The sequence below is a fragment of the Phaethon lepturus genome, unplaced genomic scaffold (assembly GCF_000687285.1).
Source record: "Phaethon lepturus isolate BGI_N335 unplaced genomic scaffold, ASM68728v1 scaffold50941, whole genome shotgun sequence".
NCBI classification, from domain to species: domain Eukaryota; kingdom Metazoa; phylum Chordata; class Aves; order Phaethontiformes; family Phaethontidae; genus Phaethon; species Phaethon lepturus.
Genome location: NW_010517984.1, coordinates 5,511 through 21,301, shown reverse-complemented (window position 1 = coordinate 21,301; position 15,791 = coordinate 5,511). Strand labels below are relative to the sequence as shown.

The 15,791-nt window shown below is 42.3% G+C and overlaps 1 protein-coding gene across 1 annotated transcript in view; it reads right to left on the bottom strand.

Moving 5' to 3' along the window:
- Window positions 1-7,004: 7,004 nt before the first annotated feature.
- LOC104628088 (D-beta-hydroxybutyrate dehydrogenase, mitochondrial-like) overlaps window positions 7,005-15,791 on the bottom strand; it is a gene marked incomplete at both ends in the record, with an annotated part of 14,215 nt that continues 5,428 nt past the window's right edge. Inside the window, 3 exons of the mRNA XM_010296556.1 lie at window positions 7,005-7,244; window positions 10,040-10,170; window positions 12,960-13,112. Coding sequence (XP_010294858.1) covers window positions 7,005-7,244; window positions 10,040-10,170; window positions 12,960-13,112 — 524 coding nt within the window. The remainder of the gene's footprint in view (window positions 7,245-10,039; window positions 10,171-12,959; window positions 13,113-15,791) is intronic.

Below are 15,791 nucleotides of genomic sequence, written 5' to 3'. Positions count from 1 at the left end.
CGGCAGCGCTGGGTGCACTGCCTTCCCTGTGTCGCCTCTTGAATTCGTGGAGGGAAAAGTATTCGGTGTCCTCATCTTCTGTGGTGCCATTGGGAAGGAATTGGATGTCGTGGCCTTTGACTTTTCCCTACTGTTGACTTACTTTCTTGACAAACCTCCTTTCCCTCCCACAGAAAGCAGTACAGTCTAGTTATTTCACCTCTAAATTGTCCTAGAATCACTGGCCACAAAAATGGAAGTACAAGATCTGTGTATAACCCAACCTCATAGCCATCCCCAGAGGGCTTGTGTAGCACTCTAATACAGATAAGGCATGTTAGACTTGAATTGGAACACAGTTGCTCAGAGACCCAACTGGAAGGAGCAACCTATTTATTAACAGGAAAAAAAAACGCATTAGTGCCAGCAAATAGGGGAAAATGCTCAAAACTGCTTAAGCAAATTAAAGCATGTTATCCTAGAAGGCAACCACCACCAACACTGGGACTTCCCAAGTTCTCTGTGCTTCTTTTCTGCCTATTTCCTTTAGCATCTGATTTCAGCCTCTGAGTGCTGCAAACCAACTGGCCTTTGGTGCTCCTGTTGGTCCTGTCTTGTCCCGAGCCAAGACTGGCTGTTGAATTTTTGCAAAACACCTCTAGCACTAGGAAGTTCAAAGGTGAAGTCATTTTTTGACATGAAGTATCTTTTGCCAGGGAAGCGGTGATTCGCAGCCGGATGAACATCTAACAGCATGGAAAGACACTTGATGCAAGGCGTGGGACTGTGTGGTGAGTCACAGCAATAGATAACATCATTTTAGCATAAAGCATTTCATTATTTTCCCTGCAAGGAGTGTTATTTGTACAGTAGCTATTTTGTGCTAGTACTTTGTAGTGTGAGTTGACTGGATTATTAGTCTTGCACTGTTCTGCTTTGGTTGATTGCTTTCCTCTTTGGAAAATATATTGTGCATGCTATCCTCCTCTTTCCCTCTGGTCACACAAAAGAGATGCTGCAGACGTGGCACAGCAGAAGATGTGTCCCTGCCTGTTTTGTGTAATATTTAAGATTTTTTGCTTTTGTTATTGCCACATAAAAGGAGACACATGTCTTGGCCTAAGGCCCAGGTGAATTCTCCTTTTTTCACTTTGTAGTGTAGCACACACTAAATGTGCATTAGAAAAGCTAGCACATGTACTTTGAGATTTGGTCCAATACAAAAATAACTGAAGATCCTGTCTGAAACACCTGCATGACTTGACTCTGGAAATTGTGGAAACCAGAACATAACACGTGTGGGTACTTTGTATTTCACCCCAAGCGTAGATGTGTGTATAAGTGCATGTGTGTTGGGGGAGGATATGTAGATATTTATGCTTGATTTATTTTCTCATGGTGATCATCCTTCTGTGAGATTTTTTTGAGAGTGATAACAAGGACTCATGATTCAAGAAGCAAAACATCCTTTTTCAACAGCTGAACATCCTACTGGGTGTTTCAAAGTGCTGTGGCTTCAAGAGCAGAGCAGAGCTATCTCTGCCTTACTGGCTGCTGCTCTGGTATTAGGGTACTGCAGCAGCTCCAAAATAAATAGGATGAAAATCCTGTTAGAGGAACTTACAGTATTCCCTGTCTTTAGAGATAAATAAAACTCACCAGAGAAAATCATTCCAAGGTCTGAAGCCTCAAGCTGTTGGGCTGGTTTTGGCTGACAGCTCAGTTTTGGAGAAGTGCCAAGCTAATGCAGGAATACAAGTGGGATGGTGGTGTTAAAAATGTAACTGACTGTAGTAAGGAAAGAAAGGTGTAAACTGCCCAGACCTTTGAACATACCCGAGAGCTTTGTAGCTGGAGATTACAGCTCCCAGAGCCAAAGCTGGGAAGCACATCGGAGCACAAATCAAGACACAGTTCTCGCATGGTTTGGTACGGATCAGGGTGTCTGCGCACCGCCTAAGTCTTCGTCTGAGGGCAGTGCTGCCCAGAGGTTTGTCAAGGTAATTAAGTCAGTGTGGCCTTGAGCCTGCTCTGTCCTGGATGCTCTAAGCACGTGCCCTCCCCTGCCACACAGGGCCATCTCTAGTGGCCCACAGTCTGGAAGGAGCAATGTCTGCTTCTGGGACAATCCCAGGGGTGTTCCACTGGCTTCATCGTTACCTGGATGAATGTAATCTGTGGAGCCCATAGCAGATAGGTTTTGCCTACTGTGTCAGAATCTGATAATGAGATAATCAGTAGTAAATTATTTCCTAACCAGAATTATTCCAAAGAACATTTGTTGCTGAGGAGCATATATGTTTTCCCCTTGTTTTACACGCTCTGAAACATTAACCTCAATTGCTCCTACAACATATGTGCTTCATCATGCTAGGTAAAGCCCCTGTTACCGATATGCTCACTTTACAGGTCCAAAATGGTCTAATTACACATGAAAAGATTTCGCTGCTGAACAGCTGCTTCAAAGTGTTTGAAATATAAAGGCTGTGAAGTTTTGTTCGCTGCTAGCAGAAGGTGCCAGACTGACAGCACTGCAAAGTCCCTGTACGGAACAAACAGAATAATATAGCTGTCACCCTCAGTATCACTTGCTGTCTTTGTATTGTGCTGTTTTTTATCTGTCGATGTAAAAGCACAAGGATACTACAAACATCCCACAGCTGACCTCTGGAAGGAGGCTCTGCACCGTAAGGACTTCCGTGCTGGTTGGCACACTCTAGTGCGAGCTGGGCTAGATGATAACCCAACTTTGGCAGGAAGGTGCATGTGGGGATCCCATGGTTTTTACTTAAGCCTTTTACTGTGCAAATAATTATTACTGTTACTCATCTCTCTGGATTCTGATGCTACTGCAAAAAATCTGCTGCATGGTGCATTACACCCAAAATCTCCTTGTTCAAGATTTGCCAGCTTGGGAGAATGACACAAACTTACACATTTGGCTAATTCTGGAGGTCGTCTGGACTGTTTCAGCTAGCTGTGAGTTACACTGAGGGAGTTACATTGAGGAGACCAGACCAGGGTGTTAATATTGCTACGTGTCAATAAAACTCTCTGCCTAGCCCATCCATAACACTGCAACGGGAGTGAAGTGCTGCCGCAGCTGCTCGGGGGTGGGTGTGTTTGTGTGTGTAACTGGTGGTGATGCACACAGCAACACTGGCTGTGAGTGCACAGGTACAGCTCTTCTACCCGCTGGAACAGCCTGTAGCCTAGGCTGGGCAGTTGTCATAGGGATGTCTCTCAAACTGTGTCCTCTCAAGTTAGGGGAATAGTCTCCTTCTGGAAGGAACAGTGAACTTCTGGAGATGATCTTTCTTTGATGCAGCAGCATGACCACCTCAAAACTGTGCTGGTAGGCAATACCCTGCTACTCCTTGTGTTATATGTGTAGTTCCTGGGCTCCGCTCTGTTTCTTTTTTGATGACCCTGTATGAAGCTGTTAATATCACTCAGATCAATGCACAACTTACTAAACTGATGTAGCTCAACTTTTTTGCTCTTCTTGATACTCTTTCTGTAATTGCTTACTGTCAAAAACAATGCTTATTCTTTCTGCCAATTAATATGCACTCTTAGGAATAAGCCCTTGCACAGAAAAGAAAATCCGTGAAATAAATGATGGAAGTGCTTAGTAAGAAAGCCCTACAATGGCTGGAATTTACCTCCTGACCAAACCTCTGTGAGATCCATGTGCATGATGTACATGTTTGTATGGCTGGGACCATAACCCACGGTGGTATTGCATCTGCTTACATACTTTGTTAGGCCCCTGATACTGTGTCCTGGCAGAAGAGACTTGGGAGGAAAGCTGCATCACTTTTGTGGTGGTTGTTTTCACGTGAAAAATTAAATTTTTCCCAAACTGTCAGCAGGGCTTATAAAAGACGAGTACTGATAAAAGCTAATGCCTTTTGCTGGGAAGTTCTTTGTTGAATGCAATCTGAGGTGAATGCTATATAGAAAAACAATGCCAGGAAAGCATCTGCAGCAGGTTAACTGGGTATTGGGAGAGGAGTATTTCAGATTTAAGAGTAGTGTCAATAGAGTGTTTTTTTCTCTTTCGTGTTTGTCATCTAAGTTTTTCCCTAAACCACTGTAACTATTACTTATTTTGAATGTTGCAAATAGAGGCTAATGTGTGCATCTGCACTTTGACTTGACTTGAGGGAAAGGTGATTTCAGGGTTACTGGGTAGGAGGGAGGCACTCCTGACCCAGTGATGTGGCAAAGTAACAAAAGAGATGGTGGGAAAGTCCAGCAATTGCGCACTTGCCAGTGTGTGCTCCCCAGGTACTGTGTGGGCCAGGATGAGGGCTGGGATCCCTAGAGTCAGGTGAGCTTTCCAGTGACACATAGGTGGGCAGGAGTTCGGCTGAAGAGCCGACAGCTCTGGGGGTCCTCGGAGTTGGTCGCTGCCTTGGTTAGCAATGGTTGTTCACTAAAAGCCTCTATTACTAATCCTGCAACTTCTGTACCCTACGAGACCTGTGGAGTGCTGCACCCCTTTCATCACCATTTCTTATGAGGGTCTCTTTCCTGTTAAGCCCAGGGACTCTGAAATCATTCCCACTACTTTTTTTTTACATGTCCTTGTCTAATGCTGTGCCTTGGAACACATATAACTCAGTGGAAGGATTCCAGATGACTTTCAGTGGGAGTGCATCAGGCCTGTTAATAGCTGAAGCTCTGACTCTCTCTTGATTAGTTCTTTATATGCAGCTCATAATATTAAAAAGCTGAGGGGGAAGATGAAAGATAATAATTTTGTATCCATTTTTCAGTTAGCTTCCACGCTGACAGGTTAGACAGCAATGAAAATACAAACTGCCTTCATTTGTCCCATCTGTTCTCATCCGGCCTGTCATGCCCCGTGAAATCCTACTCGCTGCAACCTCTTAGTTCTCAAGACAAAGGGATAAGTGTTATGGAATGTTGCTCACCTGATGTTACATGAGACTTCTGAAATACTGGTCACATGCTCACCACATACACAGCAAATAAAGGAGGAATTTTCAGTTGGAAGTTATTTCATGTCATTGGTGTCTGGGAGGCAAATCTTCTGGTGGTGCTGGCTCTCAGCAACAACTTATTGCAGTAGCTTTTAGAAATGCAAGTAGGAGGGAGACGATGTAAAGCGATACTGTCTTTGAGGCAGAGAGAAGCACATGTATCCTGGGCCTGATGGAGAAACGTTGAGGTTTCAAAGCTGCTTGTTGAGTTCAGTGCTACTTACTGTAAGGAGGGGTTATCTGCACAAAGAACAGCTAAGAGCATGAAAGCAACTCTTCCAAAGCAATGTAAGGCTGCTGAAATCCCTGACGTCAAGCAGGGGGGATTCCCGTACATGAAATCAATGGGCTCACGTGGATAAGCCTTGTTCCTATTCCCTTGCTTGGCCTTGCTCAGTTGTGGTTAAATAAGGAGATTGGATGATAATCACATGATGATATTGCTGTTGATGGGCAGGGGAACAGGTGGGAGCCCTGGTTTGTCCTGTTACCAATGCCAGCTCCAGGGATGGCTCCAGCATTTGGAAAGTAAGATGTTCCACAATCTAAAAAAGGGGCAGTAAGATGGCTGTTCCACTGCTGAGTCTATCAGGAGAAAAGGACCTGGAAGAGTCAGTCTGTTTGCTCCTCTCATCTATGTTCCTGACTCAGACTGCCAAATTACCCACCATGAGAGAGAGTAACTCTTTGCAGTAATTAATTAAATATCTCACAAATTACTTCCCAGGTATAGGATGCAATTTCTGGTTCAGACAAAAAAGTTAACTAGGTCAGTTTACAGCAGAGTCTTCGGTTTGATATGGGAGACCTGGCATGGGAGAGGCTAATGCTCCATGCTGCTGCCCTGTATCTACCAGTGTCACCACAGTTGATCCCAGCTATTCCAGGATTGTTGGTCCCAGAGTTCTTGGATTTTGTGCCATGCCACAACCAACCCAAAAAATTCTGCATGTGTAACTAAAACAGCAATCTTTTCCACAACAGTTAGTACAAGACTGCTAATGAAGCCACTGTGCTCAATTACTCTCATGGATACATGTTACTAAAGTTTTCCTGTTTGTGTTAATAGCTGTTTTTTTCATCAGACCGTGTTCCCTGTAATAGTAGCAAAAACAGAGCTCCAGGCTGAATATGTTCTTTCTAAGCTACAGGTTGTTACTGCATACCTGGGTGCTTAGCGCTCTGACTATGCTTTAGGTTAATGCATTGATTAATCCAGACATTAGATAAAAGAGTTTATTTAGCATTGAATATTCATTTCTAAATGGAATATGCTACTTATTTTCCACAGTCCATGACATTTTTGGATGGCTTTGTTACAGATTTACCCAGAATACCTGAAAAAGTGCTGAACTGTAGTTAGCCAAGACACCGTTTCCATATTACAACTTTATTATTTGACTCTTCCTAACTTTCTACAGCCACTTAACTCCATTCAAAGTATTTCAAGGTCTATTGCTCATTCCTAACTTTTCCATTAACCTCTTCCCATCACCCCTGATGAATTACTACTCAGGTTCCTACAAATAAGGTATTTTTATGTTTGGTGTAATGATTTCAGGTGTGCAGTTGCTTTTGTCTTTGTCATGTCTGTAACACAGTAACCTGGTATTGCATTAGAAAAAGCTGCATTAAATTTTCTAGGCAATACCTAAAGAGCATAAGTGTCTGTATTTTTTTTTGACATAGCAGAAATAAAGTTACCTAAAAAAAGTATTGATTTTACCTGGGGTCCTGGATGTTCTTCCGTATGAAAAACGGACAATTCTGACCAGGGAGACCCTCTAAAGTTTGTGTCAGCTAATTTGTGTCATTATACTGATTTCTGGGGGCATTAGATTCAGCCCTGGCTTTCACATTTTAAAAAACTGCCCCACCTGCCTTACTGAACAGTACCAACATGGGCTATGCAAGTTTTACTTTACTCAGAGCATAAGACAAAACAGAATCCATCACAACAGTTGGGAATAAAGCACACACAAACACCAATGCTTTTTCCTTTAGCTTCGCTACCATGTAACGTGCCTTGGGTGCAGGAGATGTTAAGGCATCTACCATAGCATCTACAACCTCATTGCCGTTAGTGCTTCCTTCGCTGAGAATGCTGTTGAAAAAGTTTGCTCGCTCTTGAACATACTCCTTATTGTAAACCGACTTTTCCTCTTCACTGAGTTCATTCCAAATCTCTTCGGCACTGACTGGTGGCTGAATTTTTGTAGAGCGTGCATAATTTCCTGGCTGAATAATACAGACCTAAAAGCAAGATGTAAAACTTATCAAGATGCAATCAGTCATTCTGAATTCAATTAAATACTACAGTCAGTAAAACAGATCAAAAGCTTTCTGCAGACAGATTTCTTCCAGAAAATGCTGCTTTGTTGAAACTTTAACCTTGAAAACTTAACTGAAATTGAGTATATTCCTGTGAAACATTTAAGATTGCAGAGGTGCTTTATTCCGACTTCCTCATTTCGCTCTGATGTTAATGTTCTTGTTTTGACTACTCAGCATTCCTTCACAGAATGCAATAGTGCATCTTTGATTTTTAGAGAATGCTTAATGGTATAAACGTTTTGACAATACTGACACAAAGCATTTCAGTATGACTTTGATGTCTCCAAAGTGGAATACTTTAGATTTTTCACTCAGTGGCAAATCTTGCAATAGGTAATATTCTGCCCCTGTTTGGGGGCAAGAGGAAGCGTCAAAGAAAATTAGAAGGTCCTGGGGAAAGAATTGCCGTTTTGCCCAAGTAGGTGTAATTAAAAGGAAAATAGGTGTTGTCAGCCAAGCACAAAGGGGACCAAAGGTCCTGGTCTAGTGGTCACTGAAGTCATCAGCAAATTTCTGTAGATTTCTGTGTGTGTAGATTTAAATTGAAAGCTCAGAAATCCTTTGTTGCTCTGCCTGTTTTCTTTGCATGTGTTGTTGCTACTGTTCTGCTAACTTCTGAGGCTTCTGAGGCATTTCAGAGCAGGCTTAGCACTTACAGTATGCATGCTTTTCCTCAGTTAGCTGCGGGCTCATTAAAACTATTTGTGGATACGCAACGTTAAAAACTCCATGGCATTTAACTGACATGATTTCTAAAGGCTACAATGCAAGGTGAGGAAAAACAGTGCTGAGCTGTGTTAAGAGACTTGGGGATCTGACAGGCATTCTCTGCAGAGTCTGCAGTAATTTACAACCTTCATGCCCCCAGCCCATCTACCAGAAGCTACCACCCATGTGTCTGTACCGGCACGCGCCTGCCTCTCGGCCTGCGCGGCAATCGGCGCGCTGCACACCGCAGGGGTTGAGGCGCTATATGCAGAAAGCAGGAAGGGATGCAGGTAAGCTCCGGCAGAGAGACAGTGTGCATCGCTGAAGGCATCTTATGCTGCTTCAGGTAGGTTTGTCACAGGGCATGTTCTGGAGCCCTCCCTTTGGGTGCTCTTTTCAAAAGTGTTTAGTATTAGCCAAACTAATGCCAATAGTAAAATTCCCACATTTATTTTAAACAAAGGAGTTTTGAAAACTTTGTGTTTTGGAGCTTTTTGGAGTTAGCTAAGCTGCTGAGAGATGATACTTTTTTTCCCTTCCTTGATTTTCTGTAGCCTTCTTTCTAATAGAAGACACATATTTTGTTTCCTATAGGCTTGCCTGGCCAGAGTTCAGTGGGACAGAGCCATAGATCCATCTGTTCCTTGCCATGTCTGGGCGACTTTCTCCTGGAAGGGCAAAGGGAGTGTCAGAGCAGCGGAGGGGAGCGCAGGGGAGGGGGACCATGTATTCTGCAAGCTCTTTGCAGGGTAGGTTCTGAGGCAAATGCCAGCCGCTGTCTTGCATACAGTGAGAAACAGAAAAATAACTCTCATAGATATTCCGGAAATGTTTGTCAGCCTGGCTCACTGTATTGTGTGCTGGGGATATTGAGGGGGTGGAGGAACAGTAAAAATCCCAAAATGACCAGAGTAGCTAACCTGCTAAACTAAGCTCTTTCATGCATTTGAGATTTTTCTTAGCTAATGAGTTCAAATCCTCATCATGCTGTGTGGTATTAGGATGTGTAAAATCACTTGCATTTTATAGCATTTTATATTTATCCAAGAGGGGTAGTTAGTAGATGCATAGCTGTAATTTCTTCCAACACGAAGCTTATGAACAATGCTGTAAATCTGTGTATATAAGAAGTACACCAGTGTAAATCCTCTGGAAGACTTTAGTGTTTGAGAATCAGAATTGGAGTGACTCCAATGAAAAAGCCTGGCGAAGCTACTTAGTGATCTAAGCTTCAGGTATGACTATCAGTGTTGCTTAGGTCATTAAGAGCACTCTTAGAGCCTCTTACGTTAAGAGAATAAAAACATAATTACTCTGCACGGTACTGCCTCTTGCAGTTTAGCTGTTCTCACAAAGAGAAAGGAGCTTTCAAGCACCGATGTTGTGAGGAGAGAGAGAAAGAGGTCAGGTAGGTGACAAGCCTTCCTTCTCACTGCATCTGGGCTCTTTGCTCTCGCAGTCACCCCAGGGAAAGTTTCAGTTCCCTGGTACTGTTACGAGCTCTTCACAGAGCATGGCACTGCTCAGGCAGGCCTGACTCACAAAGTTTCTCCACTGTAGAGGATGTGGAGAAAGGGTGGAAGTCTGAGTGTTGGCACAAAGAGGAGAAGCACTATCCCACAGCTTCTCAGAACTGTGAACGTCAGCCAGGTCCGCTGTTCTCAGTGATTTCCAGCTCACTGATTAGCCATAGAGAAGCCACCTCTTTCCAAGGGGAAGCTGCACCCATGGATTCAGCTCTGATCTTTGTATTTGTCATTTAGATGCATGGAGCTTACTTTGCACAAGCTTAGACATTATTTTCCATACACATACATGCCAAAATTTCCATTCCCACACCATTATCTGGTATTCTTTGTGCAAGTTGCTTTCCTTTTTCCCCATAAAAAGATGTATTTCAGCTCTGTAGGAAGTTTCAGGAGTGAAACTTCTTTCTTTCTCATATGAAAATCAACATTAGAAATAGCAGGGAGTTTCACACAACAGCTACTTGTTACACCACTTACCTGGACACCAAACTTCTTCATTTCCAGTCTTAGAGCATCACAAAATTTTTCAATAGCTGCCTTGGTCATTGAATAAATGCCATTTCCCAGAGTGAAATAGGCAATAATGCTGGACATGAAAACAATACGTCCTGGAAAGAAAATAGTGCAAATAACATAACTTCAGTCTCAGTCTTTAACATAGAATTGATTTACCTGAGTCTTCTGAACTGCTAGTAATGTGGTATTTAGCATGATGCTGTTTTACTACATAGTATGCCAAAGCTGGGCTGTGGAAGTGCGCAGTCCCAGCACAGAAGTGCACTCAGCTCTGTTAAGCAGAGAACTTCACACAAAAATCTTCCTTCCATCTAGTGACAGATGCTGGACTAGACAAAGTGCAGCACATTCCCAACATGCTGGTTATTCCTTCTGAGTCTGAGACAGGATGAAAAGATGGAAACAAAGCAGTCTCCTAAAAGCTTTAGACTGAAAAATAGTAATAAAATACTACGCTAGTAATAGAAGGACTGCAGAGGAGAGGCGCAAATGGATATGTGACTACTGATACCATTTTTTTTGCTGCACTAATGAGGTGTCTGCACTGAGACCTGGCTTACAACTGTGCATATAAAGTCAAAATCAGACTGCACAGTGAAAAGCTTCACCAGAGAAAGGTGACTTGACAAAATACGTGCAGCCTTACACTGCCTTGCTGTCATTTCCCTGATCTGTGCTGCTTTCTTCCCCTTTATAACTCTTGTCAAGTGCAGGCAGGCATTAAATAGCAGAGATTTCTGATTTGAGGCACTGGGCTGTGGTTCATTTCCATTGTTTACTTGTAAACTTCTATCACATAGTCATACCACAGAGTTAGAAATGTGTGAATGTGGATATATAAATACCAGAGGTGAGAGAGAAGGTGGCCTCGTCGTTAACAATACAGAGAACATAGTTGCATTACTGTTGCTGTCACGTTGCAAATAACTTCTGGGCCCCAGATCTGACCAAATGGTATAGGCTTGTGGGATATCAAAAGGGTATCATGGGAATGCAGTGAAATCTGCCATTCTGAATTAGGTTCCCTGCCTTCCTACACGGCATCTGGAATAAATCTCATATACAATAACAGGAGAACAACTACCAGCTTGCTGATCAAGATGCTACCCCAGCTGGCCTGGCCATCTGGAAAAGTTATGGGGAAATGTTCCTCCTCTCAGAGTAGGATGCTTAAGTTCTAGGCTGGAGAGCAGTAACACCCTTTACAAGTATTAAGAATCTTGAAGTTTTTCTTGGAACAGCTGCTCATGCTAAAACGGCAGGAAGCCCGTTCCTTCCGGACACAGCTACTGGGTAAGTGATGGTAGGATGACCTCTGCTTCCTTCATCCAGTAGCTAAGTGATTTGGGGCACACACCCAGGATGTGGGACGTGTCATTTGACTGCTCTCTTTGCCTAAGGTAATTGAAACCCAGCTTTCCCAGGAGAATGCTGTAATATCCATAATTCAAGCTTTTCATCTGGAGAGGTTACTTGCTGCCCCAAAAACGTGAGCTTTAGCTGTCCTGGCTATTCCTCCAAGGAAGGAGTCAGGAAAGCTAGAATTCTTCCTAGAAGTGCCCTGGCCTCCTCTCCTACACAGATGGGACTTGAAAATAGAGTGCAGGCAATTAATAAAAGCAGCATTGACAGCCAGGAGTGAGATGCAGAGTGCTCCTTTGAGCTAAGGTAGTATGTATGTGCAGCCATGCAGATAGAAATCTTCTAAAAGTTTATGCATGTGCTTAATATCATACACATAATTAGTCCCTTTCCCTTCAAAGTAGCACCTTGCAATTCATAAAGTCAGACAAATGCCTCTGGTGGATCAGCATCACAGAGTTTTAGCAGTAAGTAGGATATCACAGAAAAAAAAGTGATTTCTGTCTGTGCAATGGCCACATAACACACTCACTGGGTATATGCAATAGCACATTCATTTACAAAAACACATCCAGCTTGTGGATATTAAAGGTTTCTCTTTTCTTGCATCAGAATATCACCAACTAAAGGTAACCAGGCAGAAGGAAGCAGAGTAGCCAAAAAGGGAATGCCTTTTCTTGCCAACATTTTGTGTAACAGTGACATCTGGGGCTTCCAGATGAAACCTAGCCCTTACTGTGCTTGATGCTGTATACACACAGAACAAATCTTCACCTTAAAGATATTACAATTTAAATAGACGTGCTAAGCAAAAGGGGGAGAAAGGAAAAGGGTATCTTTCTTTCCCAAATACAGGTAGGGAACAAACTGCAAAGCAATTGAGACATGCTGCAACACTGTAGAGGGCTGTTTGAACCGTTCCTTCTCAGAAGATGACACCCATGCGTATGGAGGTCCATGCAAATGCATTTATCCCCTTCAATACCCATGCAACTCTGTATGGCACTCTTCCACATACTTGAAGTTTCCTGCCCAAGGTCATAGAGAGGATCTTGCTAGGCCTGGAACTGGAAGGTGGATGTCTCTAGTTCACCTCTGTAGGGTCATCCTTCCTCTCCTAATTGCCAAACAGTAAAATAGTAAAGCCTAAATAATAAAGTTAAGCAGGAGTTTATTGGATCTTTGTGTTTTCTGATCGTTAATGCTTACAAAGTCTTGCCTGGGATTAATGATCTACTGTAAGCATTTTTACTCTCTTTTTTGAGTCAAACACTAAGAGAATTAATTATTTGTAAACAATGTTTTCTATGTATTGTAAAGACAGAATCTTTAAGGGTATTTTTCCCCTTACAACTTTACCCTCTTTTCAGGATCAAGTTGTTCTTTCAGGCCACACAGAAGGAGGCTGTCATTTCAGTTCAATGACAGATAATTAAGGCTTTTTTTATAGATGCTACATTACCCTGATTATAGTAAGCTAATTATTCTACAACTCTAAATAACAGTGGATTAGCATTACCCTTGTATTTCCTTAGAAGGGGAAGAAATGCCAGGGTTGTTCTGATGCTCCCAAGGAGATTCACATCTGCAAATTTTTCGTATTTCTCCATAGACAGCCACCCTGTCTCGCCAAATGTTGATATTCCTGCATTGTTGACAAGCCCCCAGAAACCTATGGAAGAGAAATGTCTCAACAAGCATTTTTCATTGCAAAACAATCACCATTAGGCGATGAAACAACACTAGTGATTGGAACCCTTGGAAACAACTTTTTAGTTGTGTTATCTTTTTGTCTTTTCTACTTATAAATGCAGGCATGTCTTGTTTAATGAAGGAATGTAATTGTGGCCATTATCTGGACTATATAAGTCTCTGTACTATTTAATAATTACTCACTTTATAGTCGTCTTAAGTTATTTATGAATAACATGATTTGGAAGACTGCATCTTACTGCCAATGCGGTGACATTTTAATTACTTTAATCCCACTGTGTGCTATGAGCAGCTTTGTGAAAATTATATTAAGCAATCTAAAGGCTAAGGGGTAATATTTTTCAAAGTGCTTGACTGATTTAGGATCCTAAGTCTTGGCTCCTTTTCCAGGTTTTTGAGCTTCGATTCCTTCTGAAATCAGACAGAATCAGGTACATGGGTGCAGCATTGAGTAAAGTAGCCAAGTAAGGTCCATGGCTACAGTATTTTTTTTTTTATGTTGTAATCTTGGACAACTCTATTCCCCATATAACAATGGGTTTTGGTGCTAAGAAGCCCAGCCCCTTGAAAGGCAGAAAGAGTCCAGTGTTTGAAAGTGGAAATTAATCGTCAGCAAAGCTTATTCTGACACAACTCTCTGACAGAAAGTGTAAGCCCTTTAGCCCAGAGCCACAGAACACTTTGTGTGACCTCTGTGCAGTGCTAGTAACCTCAACTGTTGTAAATGCTTTTTACAACGAAAAGGAGAGCACTCTACGAGTGTAGAGTGCTCGCAGTTTGGAGCTGACGTGCTGACTAGACCCTGATTAAGCCATGCTGACTTGTTCTTGCCTTCAGAGCACGTATCTGTAGAAGTACAGTAAAGCAGTGAGTGACATGGTGTTTTTTAAAACATTCCTGTTTCTGTCCTCAAATCCTGACTGAGGGTATTTCTAGGGTGACCAGCGATGTAACTAAAAAGTACATAGGATAGCCTGATTTGCACGGAAACGGCTAAGTTTGTAGCTTGTCCCTGCCAGCCTTGACAATTTTTCTTATGTATTTTTTTTAGAGTACTTGTATGTGTCTGAGTCAAATGATTGTTTTGTCGTGCTTTCTAGAGTATCTCCAAGCCTAGGTTTCTGGTGAGGCAGAGTGGGTAACAGTGCCTCTCTTTCTTCTTCTGGGCACAAGGGTTTGAGGCATGTGTGTGATGCTGACCCAGCTGTAGCCTCCTGTACCCGTGGTGCCAAAGATACTCTCAGGGGACCTTTGGTCACCCTGGTGAAGGTGCTGCAGAAACCCTTCGGCTGAACTCTTTTCTTTTTGATCTTCTCTGACAAAGCTACTGCGATGAGTTCATGGTATCTTGGTCCTTCCAGAGCCCTGCCAAGAACTGCTAATACAGGATTTCAGTCACAATGATAGTTAGAGCTGAAACAGAAAATTTTTTGAATTAGTTTGTAAAACAGACCTCTGTAAACTTTCCTAACGTATATACACTACTTGTATTACATAATCAAATTGGTGTTTAAACAGAGAAAGAAACAAATGTCTCATTTGCAAAGCAAAACACTCAAACTCAGGAGTTTACCACACAGAACTTAGATAACCTTCTCCAAAGAGAATAAATGATTATTCAGCAGTCTGTCACATGGCAATCCTTGACACTGGCCCTTTTTTTTATAACTTTACACACACACTGGCTGCTGTCCTAGTAATGCAGCAGTTTCCTGTGTTTCCTAGAGTTTCCTACTTCTTTTCCACTGCCCCAAATGTTAGCGGACAGAGGAGAGGAAATGAACCAAAAAATTGGCCACTGAAATTGGGCATCCTAGACTTTCTTCCTCCTCCTGCCATTGCCCTGTTGTTCCAGGCCTTTCCATCATTCTGTGGCTTTTTTTCTTTTTCTTAAAATGGAACTAGCCCCATGGGGCTGACCTCCTTGTAAAATGCTTCAAGATCAATGGATTAGAGAGTCCTCTGTAAAAGCTAATTATCAACATTTTTGTACTTGCACATGATCTGATCTACAGATGGACTGAGTAGCTGCACACCCCATCTGTTTCTACTTAAGGCTGGAGGTTTCTGTACTCAGGTTTATTTTTACATAACCTAACACCACACAAACTAAAGCCTGGCATCACTGTAAAAGCTGTTCCCTGATCTTCTCAGCTTTACTTTTTCTAATAAATTAAAAAAAAAAGTCATTTTGCTTCTGCCACTGCATCCTGCACAGCACATCAAGAACACTGGCTCCACACACCCCTGAATTCATCAGGGTTTCAGAAATACAGACATTAAATTTTAGACAATTGATTTTATTCCTCTTTCTCTAAACTGTGAAATGCAGAATTTAGCTTGCAGAGCTTAAGTTTTATCTCCAGCCCTTTGCCAGCTTTCCCTCATATGCTTCAAAGACTTCAGGTGGCTGGTGGTGAGACCAGCCTGTGTGTATAAACAGAGTTCACAGAGTAATGGCTCCTTCTTTCTGTGCAGTGGCCAAATCAAAAGTCAAGAGGGGAAAAACTGTCTTGAGTTAAACTGAAATGGGCTTTTCTGAAAGGAAGATTAAATAAAACATAGGAAGAGATTTTGCCTGAGCAAAATCAGCTCAAAACATTTTGTTTGCCCTCAAGCGAAACATATCGTTTCTCAG